Raw genomic sequence first — 20,323 nt, forward strand, 5'->3', positions numbered from 1 at the left:
TTTAAACGGTGTTGGTGGGATTGAATCTTCTATATTCTCATCCGTTTTCATTAAGAAGAACTTCTTTAAAGTGAGCTTCCGAATAAACTTTTGTATGTCTATCTTTAGACGAGCCCCGAATCTGAAGAACAAATTAGTCCAAAGCATGTGCCCACCTTCTCCCAAAAAATCTACTGTTTTATCTAAAGGTTTTTATCGATGTGGGGATTGCATTGGATGTAAAAATATACCAAACACTTTTGGAATGAAGAAAGAGGTGCTTGAGATTAATGGCAAAACTTTTAAAATAACAGATTTTTTAACCTGCCATTCAAATAATGTGATATATGCTATAGAATGTAATTGTTCCAAGTTTTATATCGGCAGAACCACAAGACCATTTAAAATCAGACTCAGCGAACATCTTAGGAATATTAAGAAGGGTCTTGATGTGCATGCGCTATCAGCTCATTTTAAAAATTCTCACCAGTGCAATATTACTGAAATAAAAAATTTCTATATTTTAAAAAAAGTAACCCCAGGTACAAGAGGAGGAGATTTTAATAAAAAATTAGCGAAATGTGAGATGTCAATAATTTTTAATTATGGGACACTCATACCTGGAGGACTAAATAAGGATTTCGAGACCAAGTGGTTTCTATGATTTTTATTCATTTTTTATGATATTTATATTTTATCTGACATCGATGTTTTTATCCTGTTACCTTTTTAAGCTAAACATGTTCCTCGTTAATATTTTGTTTTTTATACCTCTTTTTCCGAGGATATACAAGCACCCGCACTTTAAATAGAATATATGCTGCTATTTCACACTGTGAAAGGACACGAAATAGAGGAATGGAGCGATACTAACTCCATTTCCGCACAGCGTGAAACGCAAATCGGCTAATGGAACGCATACCTCACATCCGGTGACGGCTACTAGACGCGATGACTTTGGAACGCAAACGTCACATCCGGCCAAAGACGAGGAAGCCGGAAGTACTATCTCCGGCGGAGAATATGTGAGATTAAGAACAGCTGCGGCAGCGGGGACCATGATAATATGTGTAACGGATTCTTTATATATTGTGTGTTATCCCTGGAGACTTATAATGGCTAGGTAATCTGTGTCTGGTATTAGGCAGAGCCTCTGCATTACTCCGTTGGGGCATAAAAACCCCACAGGGTGTCATTTACACACCAGCCTTGAAAAAGATACTTAGTATCGAAACCGGTCGGCTACTTACACGCTGAGGAGGATTGCAGAGGCTCTCATCACTGCAAAGGAGTTTCCAGGGACGCCTGTGATTGTTACATCTAAAGCTCTTTTTGTCTACAATCGTATTGTGGACATATACAAATGGTGAGAGTCCTCTGTTATATACCTCACGTGGATTTTAATGAATTGTTTTTATGAAATAAAACGTATTGCACCATGATATCTTTCTTATCCCTTTGAGTCTGACATACGGGCAATAGAAGATAAAGTGGATTCCATTGGTGGTGAATATCCCCCTCAAACCACAAGCATACTTGTCTACTCTTAATCAGGTAGACAAAAAATCTGGTACGAGTCTTCAAACATTTAAAGGCGTATCACATTTTATTTATTTTTTCTGTTAAACAATATTATACTATTGTGTTTTTTCTTTCTTCTTTTCGGTGTAAACTCACACGAGAACCAGAAGGAATCTATATTAGCGCTGAGGAAACCATTCATACCCTGTTTGGTATTGTATTTACATGAGAACGCCCAGCGTTCTCATGGGAATGCCTTTGAAACACTGGGAGTTCCCATATGTAAATGGCCCAGCCCACCGCCCCTCGCCCGCAATGTTTGGTGCGTGCACCAGGCAAACAGTTTGTTTGCACGCACCCTGCGTCTGCACATGTGCAGAAATGCGGCCGTGTGCGAACAAAGGGGCTGAAGCGAACAGACCAGAAAAAGGCCCACAGTATTAGCATCACTTCCACACATAATGCCCACAGTAGTAGTGCCATTTTCACACATCATGCTAACAGTAGTAGTGTCGCTTACACACATAATGCGCACAGTGCTAGTGCCCCTTATACATAATGATCACAGTTGTAGCACCCCTGGCCTTATACCTAATTCCCACTGTAATAGTGCCACTTAAACACATAATGCCCCCCCCCCCCCTTCACACACACACAATTTTTCTCTCTCTATCACTCCCTCCACTTATCAAAGACTGCCAGCTCATACTCTCCCTTTGAATTCCATCATAGCCCTACTCCTGCACATCTCCGCCCCCACAATACAGAGTAGTCCCACCCCCTTTTCAGACTCTGCTCGCTGATGGTCATGCATTCACAGAGTGAATGCTAAGCTCGAGCTGTTTGTACTGTTGTCTGTCACAGTGTGACAGGCACAGAGGCAGCCACAGCGGACATCAGCAGGTCTGCAGGGCAGGAAGAATGCCTCTCCAGCCTGGTGCCTCCACTGCTTTGCACCCCTTTGATGAGTGGGTAGCACCGGCTCTGGGTGCAGGGGTGCCCAAATGCATAACCGGACAGACAAAAAACAAACAGGTTATTGGATTTTATATATAAGATATGTGACCCTGGCACTGAAAGGGGTGAATTTTTTTTAGTGTTAACCCTGCCAGTATTTCAAGTTGGATAATAAAGGGTATGTGTACCATGTTTGGTCATATATATGAATGTTTCTAACACTCCAGGGACTAATAATTCATTGCTCTGTATTCCGTCACATTAAAATAAGGTAATTATATACTCTGTAACCAGAGTACAGTGCTTGATATTTGGCTTTAACGTTCCACTTGGTAGTGTGTAGGAGGATGAGTAATACAGTGTGTAGCAAACATTCTGTCCGTATCATTTCTTATACGTATCTGTGTTGGTGAATGTTTATATAAATGTTTACAGAATGCTAAACACATGTTATGTTTAATTCGCACCAACCACTTTGGGGAAAACATTTGCGCTTTCTTCAGCAGGTTCCAATCACTTGTAATTGTGCTTTAGCTGCACGTGGAAAAATGCGCTCACTGATGAAGCTGGCATATGCTAAGCTGTAATAATGGCAAAATATACCGAACGCATTTACCTGGGCCATAAGAGGTGTGTGTGAGCATTTCCATCCTAGGGGTCACACAGTTGCTGCCCGACAGCATTTAATTTGTCTAGCAGGGTATCTGGAACAACGCCCTGCGGCCAGGAGTGCCTTCCATAGAATCCAAAAGTGGGCAAGCCTCCTGCATTTGTCTCCCACACCCAATTCTCCCCCCAGCTGCTTCCTCTGACCGTAAAATATTGGCATTCGCGGCTCTTCAAGGAGAAGGTGGTGCTGAAATGATGCAAACAACTTCAATTTAGCCCCTTCCCCATCCATAAAACCTGCAATTCCTGGCATTTCCTGTATTAGGGTGGGGCTTGATGATATCAAGCTCTGGAATCCCTAAACCCCTTTCCTTCTATTCCAGATGGCCAGGTGTGACACCTGCTTTTCCAGAGCCTCCCGGCTGTATTTAGGCAAATGGCTAGAATGTTTGCAAATTGTACTTTCTTCTTACTGCTGAAGTACATGTGCATTTAATGGTACTCTTTCCCATGTGTGATGCTCTTCTAAAATTAAGGTACATCCCTTGATTAAAATTTTTACTGGGACACTAGTGCCAGACAACCTCTCCCACTCTCAGGAAAGAGGAAGGACACTACTGCTGGCACAGGCCCCCTATAGGCCAGTGCCAAGCAGATCATGGCTTCCATCCATCCATATGGCTGCTCCTTATTAAAAACAAAGTTACATTTAGAAAAAGTTTAAAATATGACTTAGGTGGCCCCAACATCCAATACCTACAGGGAAATCGCCAAATGAGGCCTTTGGCCAGCTTCTTCATAATTTGTTTATAAACTTTAATGTGACATTTTGGAGTGGTTGGGAGAGTAAATTACAGCATGCATTTATAACTTATACATTATAGCCTGCATTTAAAGCTTTTAATATGCGCTTTCTCAATCAGAAAGACTCTCTTGGGTCCAACATTTGGTTCTCCTGTGAGAAAAATGGAAGTGTTTCCTTCAAGTGACCAGGATCTCAATAAAGCATTCCTGGCATATATTACAGATGATAAGGTATGATTTCTGATATATTTTGTTCTAAATTTTGTTGACCGTATTTACATTTAGGAGCAAATACAGCTAAAGGGCCTGAGTCCCAATATGGTTGCAATGGTATGTCCTGTGCTTCATGTACAAGATCCGACTGAAAATGGTTTGAACTGTGCATACTCCAAAACAGTTTCTTAAAGGTCCCACCAGGTGATAGGGACCCATTCTTAGGGTTGTGGCTAGCCTTGCCTCTAGAGGCTGGTGCGACTAGCCTCCAAAGGTTGTTGTGGCTAGCTTCCAGGGGAAACAGCTGCAACCAAGGCAGTCAACGTTTCAATTTATAGAAACATATATATATCCTGGTGACAATTTCTCTATAAATTGAAACGTTGACTGGAGTGGTTGCCGCTGTTTGTTTAAACCTGGAGTGCCGTCCTTTTGTCTGCAATATTTGTGGCATGCGATTCCAGCTAAGGCTCCGGCCCAATAGATCCTTAGTACAGCACTAGTGATCTATGGGTTTCGATCTAATGCACACAGGACCGTGCATCAGATCGGAGCTTAAACACATCCAATTTACCAGGTTTCATACATTTTATCGGCCCGATGCATCCAAAAATGTATGAAATTGGCCAAAAAGTGTATGGTCAGCTTAAGAATCGGTTGCAGCTTCTTTTAGTTGCATATGAAGTGGGAATATTTATCACAGGGCCAGTTGGTGTTGGATATTCCATTGTCCTGGCTTTCACTGTCCCCTTAAGCCCAGAAAACTCTTCATGATTTTAAATACAGCGACAAAGAGGCAGAGTGGCAGGAGGGCACAAGGGGAGGTGTGCAGCTTAACATCAGCGTGATTGGTGCCTGCATGTAGTAGCGTGCTATGGGAGAAGCGGAAACTAGGGGTGTCTATGGGGAGTGAAGGTGGTGCTGGAAGCAATTGCCCTGCTCTGTCCACCGATCATCTGTCTCCCCTACCCAGAACTGTTGGATATCAGGAAGGTTATAGCTCAAAACTGATGTGACCCACAAACAGACGTGTCCCTCCCCAATCAGCAGCACTAACTGATAGCTGAATTCTGCAAGCAGAAGTGAGAGGAACAAGATATTTTTCCAGGGAACAGGGGCCTGATTCAAGTTTGCTTGGTAAGCTGCGAGGATTGCAGTTTACTGAGCGTCTGAGATGCCACCTTGCTGCCTCGCCAAATACACGCCCCCCTTCCTGCTGATGCCCCCCCCTGCTGCAATGAAAACACATCCCCTTGCATGCCTCTGCTGCAGGGGGAATAGTTTGATGGTTGCTGACCAACGACTGATTTCTCCTGACTTATTTGCGAGTGCCGGGACAAAGCCCTGCCTGCATATCCATTGGAATACCCAGCATTTTCATGGGGATGCCCATAAAACGCATCCCCAGGCCCACCCCGATCCTTGGGAACAAGTCAGTGATTATGGGGGTTATTCTGGTTTGGGCCGTACGCGTACGTTACGGGATTTTTTTTGATCTGCACATGCGTAACTTTCGCAATGCGCAGGCGTGACGACTCCACAACGCTCACGGACGGGTCTTTCCGTGCGAAAAAACCTGTCCGCAATAGTAGCATAGGGGCGTGTTGAGGGGAGCGGCCGAAATAATGAGGGAAACTGGGCGTAAACATGGGCGTACACGGAGGTGTGCACAAAAAATGTATGGTGCTACTACCGCTCGATCGGCGAAAGCACCGTGCATTTCGGACACAAAACAGGCGGCCGCCAACGCCACCTCCGCTACAGATACCGCATGAGAGTGGATGCCTGGGTCTGCCACCTCCGCTACAGATACCGCATGAGAGCGGATGCCTGGGTCTGCCACCTCCGCTACAGATACCGCATGAGAGCGGATGCCTGGGTCTGCTAATTAACGCTGATTACTAGTCAAACACATACATCTGAATGTAATAAGCAATGCTGCAGTCTATTAAGTCTAAACCATTATTTCACTACCTGCAAGCCACACACAGCACTCAAACACATTGGAAGCATATCTTTCTACACTTCTCTACATGTAAAGGTTGGTTTCATTTAAGGTAAGAATCATTTTAAGACCTGCTTATATATGCCAAGGTAGTTATTTTGTAACCATTTATACACATTCAGTAAGTGTTTTCATATACTTTAAACAGCAGCACACTCAATCTACACAAGTCGACATGTGTCAACCTTTTCACTCCAATACAAACATATTTTTTGTAATTATGAATTCGGAAAAAACTAATTATGGACATAATTTAGTACATACACACAATCACCAACATAACTTTATTTAAAAGTAAAAGCAATGTGGGGACACATTGATAGTGATTAAAATGCAATATTAGAACATAATAAATATACATTTATTTGGACTCCTAGATCCATACTTGAAAAGGATCTAGGAGTCCAAATAGACAGCAAACTAGGATGTAGTGCCCATTGTAATGTAGCTACAAAAAAGGCCAACAAAATTCTGGCATGTATTAAGAGGGGAATGGAAACTAGGGACTCATGGGTAATTATGCGACTATATAAAGCATTGGTGAGACCTCACCTAGAGTATGGAGTACAGTTCTGGGCCCCACACTATAAAAAGGACATCATAGAATTAGAAAAAGTCCAAAGGCGAGCAACAAAGCTTATTAGGGGAATGGAGAATTTAAGCTACGGGGAGAGATTAAGCAATTTGGGACTATTTACATTAGAAAAGAGACGTTTAAGGGGGGACATGCTCAACATGTACAAGTATATCAAGGGCCAATATAAGGAACTGTCACGCACCCTCTTTTCTACTAGAAAGGAATCTAGGACGCAGGGCCGGTGCTAGGGTGTCCGGCGCCCTCCTGCAAACCATACATTTTGCGCCCTTTCACATTGCCATTGCAAAAAGCTTCAGCCCGATTGTGGGAGTGTATGCAACATGAGATCCTATAGAGCAGGGGTGGGGAACCTTTTTTGTGCCAAGGGTCATTTGTATGGGGAAAAAATTCTTCGGGGGCCATATGTAAAAATGTCTCTTACAAATTGTCTTGCTGCAGCCGTCCCATGCTCCGATGGCTGTCACTAAATAAGACTGACAGTCTCCTGCTGCTGTTGATTAAGAGGAATCTCACGAGAACTACCGACCTCTTGCAAGAATTTCACTGTACTTGACTCCCGGCAAAGCCGCCGGGCGGGTGGAAGGGCCACTCAGCCTAGCTATGGGGGCCGCATACGGCCCCCGGGCCTGAGGTTCCCCACCACTGCTATAGAGGATCTCTGGTGCATGTACATGTATGCATACACCATCTCAGTGCTGTGTCCGCAAAATGTTGCAGGCACTAAAGGTGCCCATACACGCTGCGAGAATTGCATACCTTATGGGCTAGAACGCATCACATGGCATGCATGCATGCAATGTGTGTGCGATGTGATCCGAAAGCAGTACAAAAAGTAGGTGCAGCACATACTTTTTGTACTGTGCGATGCCCGCAGGAGCGCAGATCGCATCGCACGCTGCTATTGCAGCATGTATGGCCACCTTTGGGCACATAACCCAACCCATTATTTAAAAAGTGTCTAAATTAATATAAAAAAAATCTAGAATTATTAAAAAAATTGTTATAAACATGTATAATAAAAGACTCACTGTTCTTTTGCTGTTTAACTCTTGTGCAGTCCCTTCTCTTCTATTTGCGTAGGCAGGACGCTGAGGATGACATTACACCCCTCTCGTGACTGGGGGGGGAAAGGAGGGGATAGAAGGAGGAGATGGAAGAAGAGGGGAGGAGATAGAGGGAGCGGAGTGTTGAGGACTGGCAGTGGCACTGGTACAGCACACTGAGAAGAGGGAAGGAAGGGCGGCGCTGCTGCCTGTTTGTCATTTGATTGACAGCTGACAGGCGCAGGGAGCAATGGGTAGGGGGCGGATCCGGACATGACATCTCATCCAGGCATTCACAGACAGCGCTACATGCCTCAGCGCAAGTGTCCGTGAGGAAGAGGGGGCAGGTCGCATGAGGAGAATAATGTGTGTGCGGTGCAGAGAGCTTCTCAGCCATATACTGCCACCAGCTGTCAGACAGGCGCTGCAGGCGGCATGCACGCTGTGTGCACTCGTGGTTCAGGGTGCAGCTCTTTATACTGCCGCCCGCTCGCTGTCAGACAGGTGCTTTGGGCGGTGTGCAGGAGGCAGTGACCGTGAGGGCTGAGGCAGCTTGCGCAGAGCAGGGAGGCAGACAGCGCCTTTTCAGCATGGCGCCTCCCTGCATTGCAGGAGCTGCTGAGTGGGTAGCGCCGGCCCTGCTAGGACGCGAGGGCATGAGTATAGATTAGAAGAAAAAAGATTTCATTCAGCTAGTAGAATGAATTTCTTTACGGTCAGAACAGTCAAACTCTGGAACTCTCTTCCCAGTGAGGTGGTAACGGCTGGCTCATTAAATGCGTTCAAGGCAAAGTTGGACAAACATTTACTGGAGAAAAACAACCATGGGTACAAATAAGAAATATAATTTGTCTATAAAATACCAGAACCTACCAAATCAGCAATGGATATCTATACCAGGTTGAACTAGATGGACGCAAGTCTTTTTTCAGCCTTACCTACTATGTAACTATGTAACTATGTAACTACATGTAAGGAGGGGTAAAATGTATTTTTATTAGGCTGTTCATGAAGGTAGACAATTGAGGTCATAGAAAACAATAATTGATTAGCATCTAGAATAATTCATTTAATTGGCTTAATCATAGTTGAAAGGCTAGATTAGCAGGGTCATATATGTGAAGGGTATGTCAGCGTGCACGGACGTACGCTCACTCTCACGATGGGTGTCAAACGCTGAGTTTTCCATTGAAAACAGGCGAGACCCGTCCGTACAAGGTGGCGAAAGCTCAGATAGCCGTAAGATGTCGGTGTGAAAACGGACAAAAGCCGTCCGTATACGGTGGCGTACGCTCTGTTGTACGCCAGTTGTCGGTGTCTAGGAGGAGATCCGCCCGTGTACGGTGGCGTACGCTCAATTGTACGCCACTCCCCTTTGTCTGTGTTTGTGACCGTCCGTATGCGGATGTTTTGTGGGTGGACTTTCGCTCAACGTCCGCGTCTGGAAAACGTACGGTGATACGGAATGTATGCACGTTTGGCCGACCGAACCAGAATAAGGTCCTATGTTCCCCAAACATCGGAACGGGGCCAAATTCACCCTATTACGAATAAATCAGAATGAGGGCCTTCATTTCTTAGTAGTGTAATCTCAAGATCCCAGACACATATATTTAAAGGGAGCAATACACTTTAGAGACTATTAAAACTATTTACAAAAACACAGCATGCCAGATCTTCAGTATAGCACAAGCAGGCTTCACTGAATAATATGCTCATGTCTTTTCCACAATAGCAAATTAATCAGAAATAACAGATTACAGGATTCTGGTTTTCTGCCTGCATAATGAAATGACTTGTAGAGGCATACTGCACAGTTCTTTCCAATAGCACAAATATATTTGACAGTAGAGATTTGAATAGATGAGAAATAACAGATTTCCGATTTCCAGAGCACAAGTAAACAGCATGGAAGCAGACTATTCAGTAGCTCAGGAGAATTATGCAGATTAGTTGCACAATTATGAAATGCCACACAGTTCATTTGAGTAGGCACAACTCAGAGCACTTTAGCAGGTCTTTTACAGAGTCCAGGCTCTATAGTTTCACTCTAGAGAAATATCACATAAACTGAGTTTTATCCAATGTCTCAATTTAGGTCGGTCTTCAAATTCTGCCAGTTGACGGAAACCCACACAAGTCAATAGCTCTCATTTGCCATCCAGATGGAGTAGCCAACGTTGCCTGCTCATGTGATGGTCAATACGTGTTTACTGCTGGAGGAACAGACTGCACAGTAATAATGTGGAAGACAAACCTACAGTAAGTAAAAATCAACATTACCGCAGGCCTCGTCTAAATGTGATTTCATTGTGGACACCATCATGCCATCTGGGCAGTACGGATGGTGTAATGGTTAGCATTACTGCCTCACAGCACTGAGGTCATGGGATCGAATCCCACCATGACTCTAATTATGCAGAGTTTGTATATTCTCCCCGTACTTGCATGGGTTTCCTCCGGGTACTCCGGTTTCCTCCCACAATCCAAAAATATACAGGCAGGTTAATTGGCTCCCAACAAAATGAACCACAGTATGTCTGTGTGCGTGTAAATGTGGTAGGGAATATAGCTTGTAAGCTCCACTGGGGCAGGGACTGATGTGAATGTTCAAATATTCTCTGCAAAGCGCTGCGGAATATGTGTGCGCTATATAAGAAACTTTTAATAAATAAATGCCACATGGCTGCAGGATGAGATGATCATTATTATATGTGACCACTCATGTATGTGCCAAAGCAGTTAATAGCTATCTAATTTATATCTTTAATTATTTCATCTTTCTTATGTGCAGATACTGTTTATCTGAATGAATGTTTTCATTATATTGATTGAACTGTGTCTAGAAAATAATGAATTGGAATTATGGACCAAACTCAGTTCCCATAGCTTCCAAGGCTGTGGAAGGAGAAATGCTTTGCCCTGTCCGATAGGCATGAGCTTTCTCCACCCCTTCAATGTCCGTTAAAGAAATAAAACATATACGCAAAATCAATGTGGACAATATGTCTTTCTCATTCCACAATGGACTTCTTGATGCACCAAAGAAGAATAAAAAGGAAATGTAGATCATACTGATTATGGATTATGTGATTGTTTTGCATTTGTCACCTACAATATGGTATAAAAAAAAAGCACGATGTGTCATTACATCATTGCACTGCGGGCACTTAAAGCTGGCATGAAATATCTTTGTTGTGCAGGGCTTTGGAGGCTGCCGCTTCCCTTGGGGGACAGGAGTTGATACCCTTCTATGGAATGTTGCCAGGAGGAAGAGACGGAGCATTATTCAAGGTTAGTACATAGCCAGAGCTAACAGTTATTGCTGGGCATTGCTGGAGATCACTAGAGTTCTATGAGTTGGTAATGCGCTATGGAACCTAATTGCAGGGCTGCAAATTTCCTGATGATTATCAAACGACCACGCATGTGCATACACTGGGTCCCCCTGCAAACAAAGCCAGTGATGGCTTAAAGTCGCTGGCCATTTTCAAGTGGATTGGAATTGGTGGGAGACACCCCAGTGTTTTCTAGGAGTGCCCCACAAACTGCAGACCGCATCCATCCTTTGGTAGGGAGGGCCTCTGACATCATCAATCTCCCCATGTCATTGCAGCACTCGACGGCTGCACCATTCGATGGCGATTGTTTCTGAATGGATTTCCCACTGTTCTCATGGCTGCAAATGTATTTGCAGCCAAGCACAGGGGTGGGGAGACACTTTGGTGGGCCCCGAAGATCGCTGGGCCCCGAAGATTTCCTGCCCAGCCCAGATCTGAATTGGGCCCTAAGTACAGATGACACCACATATATCTAGCCTCCATATGGCATGCAGAGTGAGATGCTTGGAGGAAACAACTTGCCTTGTCCCATGCAACTCTGCTAGTGTTGGGTGTGTTTTTTAGCCATATCATTTTGATGTTACAAATTTGTTGATATCCCTTTTATCCAAGCCAAAAATATTGTAGAATGTAAACTTCATCATTTATTGTACAGACATGTCCTGAAGCCATGTATGCTTACTATGGTTTTTCTCAGATGATTTGTTGCACAAGATAAAGGTTGCTCTTTGCTACAGCATGCTAGGATTTCATCATGTTATTCTCTGTGGTTAGGAGTTAGAAGATTACTTCTACTACGCACAGCTGCGTCATCAGGGTATTGACACAATGGAGACCAGACAAGTTTCAACTCACATTCCCTTGAAAGAAGTCCCTTTCATCATGCGAGCATTGGGATATTATCCAACGGAGCAAGAGGTACTCAAAGCATCCGTGCCTACAGCTCTAGAAGTTATTTCTGTTTGTCAATAATGAAACAAATGAACAGATAGAAACTTCGTAGTATCTGAACAATGATTTTGTGAAAATGAATATTCCAAAATGTTATTTCTACCTTTTAAAACACCTATATTCTGAGATTTACTAATTGGAATTACATATTGAGTGGAAATTGTATTGAGTTATATGCAAGCACTTAACTTGCAAAGCTACATGCTGTATCAGACTGTAATTGCTCCCACAGCGCAGACAGGAGAGTCTCATTGTCACCAGTGTATCTCTCTCCGGTGAGACTGGCTCTATCCTACACATGATTTTATAGCCGTCATCATAATCAGTGCACACTGTACCCAACACTTTGCCTAGACCAGAATTCCGTTCATTCCCTCAGCAAAGTTAAGCTGCCCATACATCTACAGATTGATTGTCATTTCCGGCTGGTTGGAACAAAAATCTGGTGATTTCTGAATGACAGTTTGTCAGTTTTCCAGCATTTCCAAGCAAATGGTCCACTGTCATTTGCTCTCATCCATTACCAGGTTTTTGTTCCAACCAGACAGATCTGAAGATAAATCTGTAGGTGTATGGCCAGCTAACACTGAATTATGCCTCTTGTGGAGATGTGGCAGAGATTAATATTATTATTATCCTTTTTATTAGAGATGTGCAGGTCCGGATTTCGCCGGATATATCAAAACCGGATCTTATTGGCTATATGCTGTCACATGTTTTTGCTCCAAAACATGTGACAGCTGGATAGCCAATAAGATCTCGTTTAGAGATTTAGGTACATCCGGACCTGCACATCTCTACTTTTTATATCGACACAAGGAGTACGTGGTGCTTTACAATGTATATAAACAGGAACAGTAAGTGCACAAAACAGAAGAAAAGTACATTACAATAGAAAATATTCCATGATAAGTACAAGGTTTCTAAACATTGCTGCTGCAGCATAATAGCCAAATCAGCAGTGGGATGCTTGAACCCAGAGGTGTGGTTCTGTTGTTGGCAGTGTGAAGGAGAATATCATATAAGTGAGAGAAGAAAAAGCAATACAGAGATGAGGGCTCTGCTCATAGGAGCTTACAGTCTAAAAAAAAGCATCATCTAGAGAGAACAGTTCAAGTATACCATCACCCATACACTCTTCTCCAGAGTACGTGCAAAGATATGTCTGCAAACCCAACTTGTGGTCATCTCTGCCCTGTTATTAGTGTTTAATGTTTCATTTGAGTACAAGCAAAAATTAGATTAAAAGAAAAGCAACAAGATATGTGTTACACTTACCCCATGATGCTGGTCATCAGAAGTCACCGTTGGCTCTGGGAACCCGCTTACACATGTCCAATGTGCGTTCCACCTGGTGTGCTTCTGCGTTCCACGGCATACTACTACATACACTACAAAACTGGAGGAACAGGTTAACACAAAACTATTTTGTACATTTTCTCGATACGATATGGATGTTAAAACGATCTGTACTTAATGAATTTACATGTAACGCAGTTATTACACCCATAACAGTCAGGGTGTTTGGTGTATACATTGGGGGTAATATCCCTGCCGGTAATATCAATACACACCAATTCATCCCTCAGATTTCTCCCACAAGTGTATGCTAGGCTAGCAGTGTTTTTCTGCTTAAAGACAGGTAGATCCTGATCCGTTCTTACAATGGGCCTCAAGGCCTTAGTAGCCCGTCTCACTAGGGGGCTTACAAGCCTTAGTAAAACATCTGGCCAGATTGTAATGTTGTTATGAATGTGGTTATCATCCTGTGATACTAATGTGCACAGGAGTCATGGCAACTGCCTGATCTGTCAGATATGGCTACCTTGGATTATTCACATATCTGACAAAGATGTGTCTGTGGAACTGGTGTCAATGATATCAGACAACAAAAGTTATTATGTTGTATCTGGTAATTGTTGTCTTTGAATTCTAGGTGGAAAATATGCTGAATGAAGTTAAATTTAGTGAATATGTGAATACTGGAAAACAAGTCACACACATAGACCTCGGGGAATTTCTAAAACTTTACATAAATCACAGACCTGCTTTTGGGCTATGTTTGAAGGAGCTTCAACAAGCTATACAAGTTCTTGGTTTTACTAATGACAAAGGAGAACAGGCTGTTAACAGAGGAGATTTCTTACAGCTTCTGCAAACAAGCGGTGAGTAACCAAGACACAATGTGGTTCAATTACATACATAAGACGGAAGGGTTCTCCATCTGCATGTACTGCACTTATTAATAATGTAGCTAAGTAGTCAATTCTGTAAATTAGTTATAAGCGTCTTATATCATATATATAATGAACTAACTGCTCACAGTGATACATAACCAAAAGACTGTTATTCATTTTTATATAGCACCGATATATATTACAGAGCTCTTACTTTATGGCTACAGAGGAAAGGTTTGTAAAACTGAAGCAGCCCATGCCTGAACCTGGTATTTTCTAGGCATTAGTCAGGGATATTTTGAGTCGCTTTTAAGGCAATTATGGCTATTATTGGAATTGTCAAAGATTTTTAAATAAACTCCAAAATAATGTCTAGATGTAGACTTGGGATATATAATTGTAGATATTAAGTTACAATAAAGAATGATAACTATAATACAGTAGCCCGTTCATATAGTATAGATTATATTTATTGGTGAGGGAGAGTATCATGTTTATTTTTTAGACCTTTAACTGGTGACATTTTACATTTACTCAGAGAACATCATGCTAATAACATATTCCATACAGGTGAACATATGACTGAAGAGGAGCTCGCAGAATATTTTAGTACCTTGCTAGGGCTAAATCCAGAAGGTGGAAGTTTAGAACTGGACAACTACAAATCTACAGGTATGTAAGTAATAGAGCAATGAAACAGAGATGCCTGTATACAGTAATAAACTTCAAACTCTATACACACATCACTTGTTAAACCTCTATAGGCCAGTCCACCTTTGCTGTGATCACCTACATATTGAAAAGTATAGGCTCCTACTCTATTAAACATAATTTGCAATGTGATTTGTTTATTTTTTTTGCTCTCTAGAAAACACATAATGATATCTTGCCTTTGTTTCTAGTTATGCATGTGTACAAATTGGAGAGATCTAGCCAATCAGAGCTCGGGTGAAATTCCCAGGTCTTATGGGGTACTGCAGTATGCCGCAATGGTCACACACTGTCATTGTTTTGACAGTTTTTTCCAGATCGATTTCTGAAATCTACCAATCATACATTTATTGATATTGGCAGCCACTTATGGGCCCACCCATTGATTTGCAGTTAGGTCTAATGGTGCGTACACATGGTTACATCCACTATACGTAAACGCGCATTGGGATCGAATCTGCATCGAATGCTGCTAAAAGCATTCGATGTGTATTCAATTTCTGTTGGATTTTTTCTTCTATAAGCAAAATTGAATAGAAAAATAGTGCATATCTCACCTTGTGTACCCTCTATAAGACAGCTTAATTGGCCTTGCAAAATATAATAAAATATATAATAAATAGAATACAAATGGTGAGTGGACACCACACCTTAGAAATAAACATTTACAGTAAGTAATTGTTAATAAATAAATTATAAATAAACAAATAAGTAGTTGTTACAGTTAGTAGAAAAATATATGAACACATTTTGAGGATGTGTAAGTATCCCATTTACAACAAGTTGTAAAGTTATTTTATTTTTTATCCACCAAGACAAATGATGTTTTAGCTGTATCTGGCAATGTGTGTTACAGATGTAGCGGAGCTGCTTGAACAAGAAATCCCAGAAGAAATCACGACTGACGTGTTGGTTGCAGACATTCTCGGTTTTCCAGCCCATGCATCTGATGACTATGAAGAGCAGGCACACTCTCCAGAGGCTGACTTGTCTTAGCTAATAATGGCTGTTTAGAATATGTTCTACTTAGCCTTTGCAAAACCAGCAATACATTGTAGCATGACATATCAGTTGGATGCACATTTGTAAAATATATTGTTCATCAGTATTTTTAAATTATACAAATAACGTTTTTTTGTTGTTGTTCATATAGTATTGAGTTATTATGGTCAAATATGTTATTATCCTGTTTCATAAGAAACTGCTTTCACCCAGTGGGGGCAATTTAATAGGACGAGAGATTCAACAAGTGATAGATTTGGTAAGAAATCTCCAGGTTTTTTTAAAGCAGCAATCATTTACACTGCAAAACCAGTTTGATTTTCATGTATAAATAATTGCCGCTTTAAAAAAAAAGGAGATTTCTCACCAAATCTCTCACGTTCTGAATCGCTCATCCTAACAAATTTCACTCCTTGTCTTTGATGTGAGAGATAATGCATGTTCTTCCGTTCCACTCCCTACAAGGCATATTGTTCCATGGCTCAATTCAATTGTTTTATTAAGTGATAGGAGATTGTGGGTGATAGTAAAATGTTGTTTTATTTTGCACTCACTAATTGCACCCATAATTGTCAGGTTTAGCCTTAAAAACGGCTTTACCCGAGCAAAGTGCTGGAGACAATGTTAAAAATGCTGTTTGGGCACCCAATGGGTCGCAACTGGAGGCTCACAGCAGGGTCACCCAAAGACCACACTGTCAGATTACAGTCATCCTCTAACCGCATCTTTTATTACCAGATATTTTTCTCATATGTTTTGCTTTTATAATCATCACAACAGCTTCATCAGCTAATACAGCATCCATTCTCAATATACAGAAATTAGTTTGAATAGTTTTAATTTGGAGATGGAGATGGATATGTCAGAATCTTGGAAACTTTTTTAAAAAACATGGAATTTCTGTATAGATTTGAACAGTTTTTTTTATTGGAAATGTACAGACACATGCTTAAGGTCCAAATACATTAGTCCATACAAGTCGGACCTGATTTCCCGGAAGCTACCCGGGAGGGGGACACACGATTAGTAAATATTATATTTTAGGCTAATTCAGAGGTGGGAACTAATTGCACAGCTGATGCATCTTTGTTCACAGCCACTGGGTGACATTATGCAAAGCCTACAAGAGGCGGTTCAAGTAAATAGATGCCCATTCCAAGCCTCTGTGAAGTTTTATCCACAGATGGAAAATACTGGGCATTGCAGTTAAATAAATGTTCATTTATTATAGTGGCCAAAGGGGTATCCGGCTGAGAGAGATTGGATATGCCTCCATACAGTGTCCAATCTACTGGCTCAATCAAGGCGTCAGAAGAACAACAGTCCAAAAGAACAAACATTTTTGAAAATCAAACGATCTTAATATTTTTTTTGTTACATTTTCAGCTTTAAATGATTGTCATTCATGAACATTCAGAATTGTCTTGCATTGGTGGATTGGAATGATTATTGGTCATTATATGTGGAGATTTATCAAATCTTGGATAAAGACAAAGTAGATAAGTTACTTATAGCAACTAATTTGTGTCTGGCATTCTTCTAGTACAGCCTGTAACATAGTAAGGGGAGGTGGGGCAATTCTGCACACCCTTACAAACACAAGAGGTACTACCTTGCAATTGCCACACAGAAAAAAAAGTTAAATGCAGATGCAAGTAATAAGAACACTGGTAATGAAAAACAATTATACTAAACTACAATGTAATATTATAATGAAATATAAATTCTAAAATTTAAAATAGTCTAAAAATGTGGGCCAACCTACAATGGCCCTTATTCTGGTTGAATCATACGGATGCGTGTTTCGGACGGGCACCAAGTGTTCTTAGTCCCGCCTACCGTAAGGATCGCTCACACCGTCCGAATGTGGTAAGACGCTGAGCGAGTGGATGTTTCATGTGAAACACCTCCCCCATCTGTGGGAACCTCCCCCATTCTCCAATGGTCGCCGACCATCTAAAGATGGAGTGAGCAGTCAGGCAGCACCGAGTGCTCCAGACCACTCAGACATTTTTTCCGTATGAAAGCAGGGATATGGGCGGGCAGCTGACATCTGGCTATGTCAGATATCCACCCGCCCCTCCCCCCCCCCTCCCACACACACACACACACTGTCACACGCCGCCGCGGCACACGGCGTGTACATTACTCGCCCGCCGACGGCTAGCGTGTGTGGGCTCCCGGCTTGTGGATGGCGGGCAGCAGCGGCTTCTGACGTGAGGACGGCAGCGGGGAAGGCTGGGGAGTGCAGGGCTGTGTCTGTGTTTGGCGAGGCCTGCGACGCCATCTTGCTTCAGGGCAGAACTGGGATTGGGCCAGGTCAGGGGTCTCCGCCCACTACTATCCTGACAGCCAATGGCAGCCACCCTCTAGGGATATAGGGGATCTGCCTAGGGCTGTTCAGGGTCAGTACAAAAAGTCTTCTGAGCTGTTCAGTTCTAATGGATGACTCCTGACTCTCCTGGTGCCTTTGTCTCACTGCTCTGCGCTCAGACTATTGACTGCCTAGGACCCCATCGCTCTTGTTCCAGCCAAGTCCAGCAGCCAGCCCGTACTTCCGAGCTACCGGCACCACCACCTCCCAATTCTTTTTCAGAGACTCATTATCCATCCTCTTTCACTCCAAAGGATCCAATTGTGCCCTCCATCATTACCATCTTCTTTCCGGAACATCATCACTACCAGTCTTCCAGCCAGCCTCATTACCCACTTGAACTTTCTTTCAAAGACATTGCCTACATTAATTTCAAGTACCTTGCATGTGTTTTTCTGTTTACCACTAACTGCCACTTAAAGAAGTATTTAAGTGAAGTTGTCAGCTATATGAAATCCTTCATTAAACCTGCATGTTTTAATGCTTCATCTTCTGGTCCGTCTCCTGTTCCTGAGCATCACACGGCTTCATCCAATCCCTCACCCGTGACACACACACGTGCATCACGGCCAGGTTATCATACGTACGCCCAGTGTTTTCATGGGAACGCCCATGAAACGCAGGGTGTATGCATATGGTAATGAGCCCAAACATTCCTTTACGCCCCTTTCCACCCCCTGTTCGGATGGTTCGTTTTCTGCACGGAACTCACACCGTGTTCGGACATGCGAGGCGTTCCCACATCCGCAGAAACGCCTCTGCACATGTGCACACGCAGCTGTCCGATTCAATCAGAATAAGGGACAAGTGTGGTTTGGTTGTTTTTTGTTCACATGCAGATCTTTTGCAATGAGCATGTTTTTATTGCAAAGGTAGAAAATGTGATTTCTATCGGTTCTTTTAGGCCTTGCACCAGTGATTTTCAAACTTATTCACTCACGGCACACTAAACAAGATTGTAAAATTGTCAAGTTGCACCATCAGATCTACAAAGGGAAAAAACACATTGCCCCCCACAGGGAAAAAACAAACCCATTACCCCATATGAAAAAATAATCAAACTGGTCCCCACAGGACACAAAAATAAACTACATTGACCATCACATGAAAATAAATATCACATTGGTCTCGACATATAAAAAATTGAGCACATAGAACACAAAAAGAAAACACATTAACCCAAGATGAACACACATGTACAATCTGTGATAAGCTAATCTTGCAGGAGAGATGTGAGAAAGTGAGGATATTGCCCATACAGATGTAGCGGGATTCATCTTTGCAGGTGATGGCGATGGCAGCGCCATTGTCATCCCCTGCCCCGCCGCCATCTGTATGCCGGAAGGGGATGACGGTGTTGCCCTCGGTCGCCCGGTGCCCACACCGGGCGACAGCACCCCCCCGCAGTGCCCTCGGGTCCCCCCCAGCCCCCTCGAGCGGGAGGCGGACAGTATTGCGTCCGCCTCGCCGCCCGGATACTGAGACGCGCGTGCGTGGGGGACGCACGCGCGTCTCAGTCAGATGGATCGCCAGCAAAGATAAAACCGGCCCCATCTGTAGCAACCAATCAGATGCTATCATTTTCTAGTATACAATGATAAATGATATCTAGAATCCCCACATCTACGTTTTGAACATTTACTAAATTTACCCCAGAGAAAGGACGGGAGCAGAAAGAGACCAGCGAATAACAGTTGAACTGGTGGTGGTGACTGTAAACTGGCGTGGACACTTGAGAACAGCTCAAGGCATACTAGTATGATGCCATGGCATAGTGCTTGAAAAATGCTGCCTTACCCATTGAGCATGAGAACTAATCACGATCACAGAAAATATGATTGTCTAGATTGCTTATGCAGAACGCAGGATTTCTAAAGGTCTGTTTAGAACATTAGAGCAAGTGCAGGAGTCTGAGGGAGCGGTAGAAGAACCTAGTCATGACCATGATGTAAACATTGGTCTTTTTATACACTGGATACTGTATGGAATACATTTTTAATATCTAAAGGACCCCATACACTTAAGGTGTGTGCATCGA

The 20,323-nt window shown here is 42.7% G+C and overlaps 1 protein-coding gene across 4 annotated transcripts in view; it reads left to right on the top strand.

Annotated features, from left to right (window-relative positions):
• CFAP251 (cilia and flagella associated protein 251) overlaps window positions 1–16,208 on the top strand; it is a 95,659-nt gene extending 79,451 nt beyond the window's left edge. For 2 of the 4 annotated variants that reach the window (XM_083151311.1, XM_083151310.1), the window contains exons 17-23: window positions 3,990–4,101; window positions 9,828–9,991; window positions 10,933–11,023; window positions 11,845–11,988; window positions 13,958–14,186; window positions 14,769–14,870; window positions 15,766–16,206. In XM_083151311.1, the coding sequence (XP_083007437.1) occupies window positions 3,990–4,101; window positions 9,828–9,991; window positions 10,933–11,023; window positions 11,845–11,988; window positions 13,958–14,186; window positions 14,769–14,870; window positions 15,766–15,905 (982 nt within the window). In that variant the 3' untranslated portion in view covers window positions 15,906–16,206. Of the gene's footprint in view, window positions 1–3,989; window positions 4,102–9,827; window positions 9,992–10,932; window positions 11,024–11,844; window positions 11,989–13,957; window positions 14,187–14,768; window positions 14,871–15,765 lie in introns of all 4 variants that reach the window. The other 2 variants (XM_083151309.1, XM_083151312.1) reach the window with 2 other exon arrangements.
• Window positions 16,209–20,323: the final 4,115 nt, after the last annotated feature.

Source organism: Crinia signifera, chromosome 1, assembly GCF_055691185.1.
Source record: "Crinia signifera chromosome 1, ASM5569118v1, whole genome shotgun sequence".
NCBI lineage: Eukaryota > Metazoa > Chordata > Amphibia > Anura > Myobatrachidae > Crinia > Crinia signifera.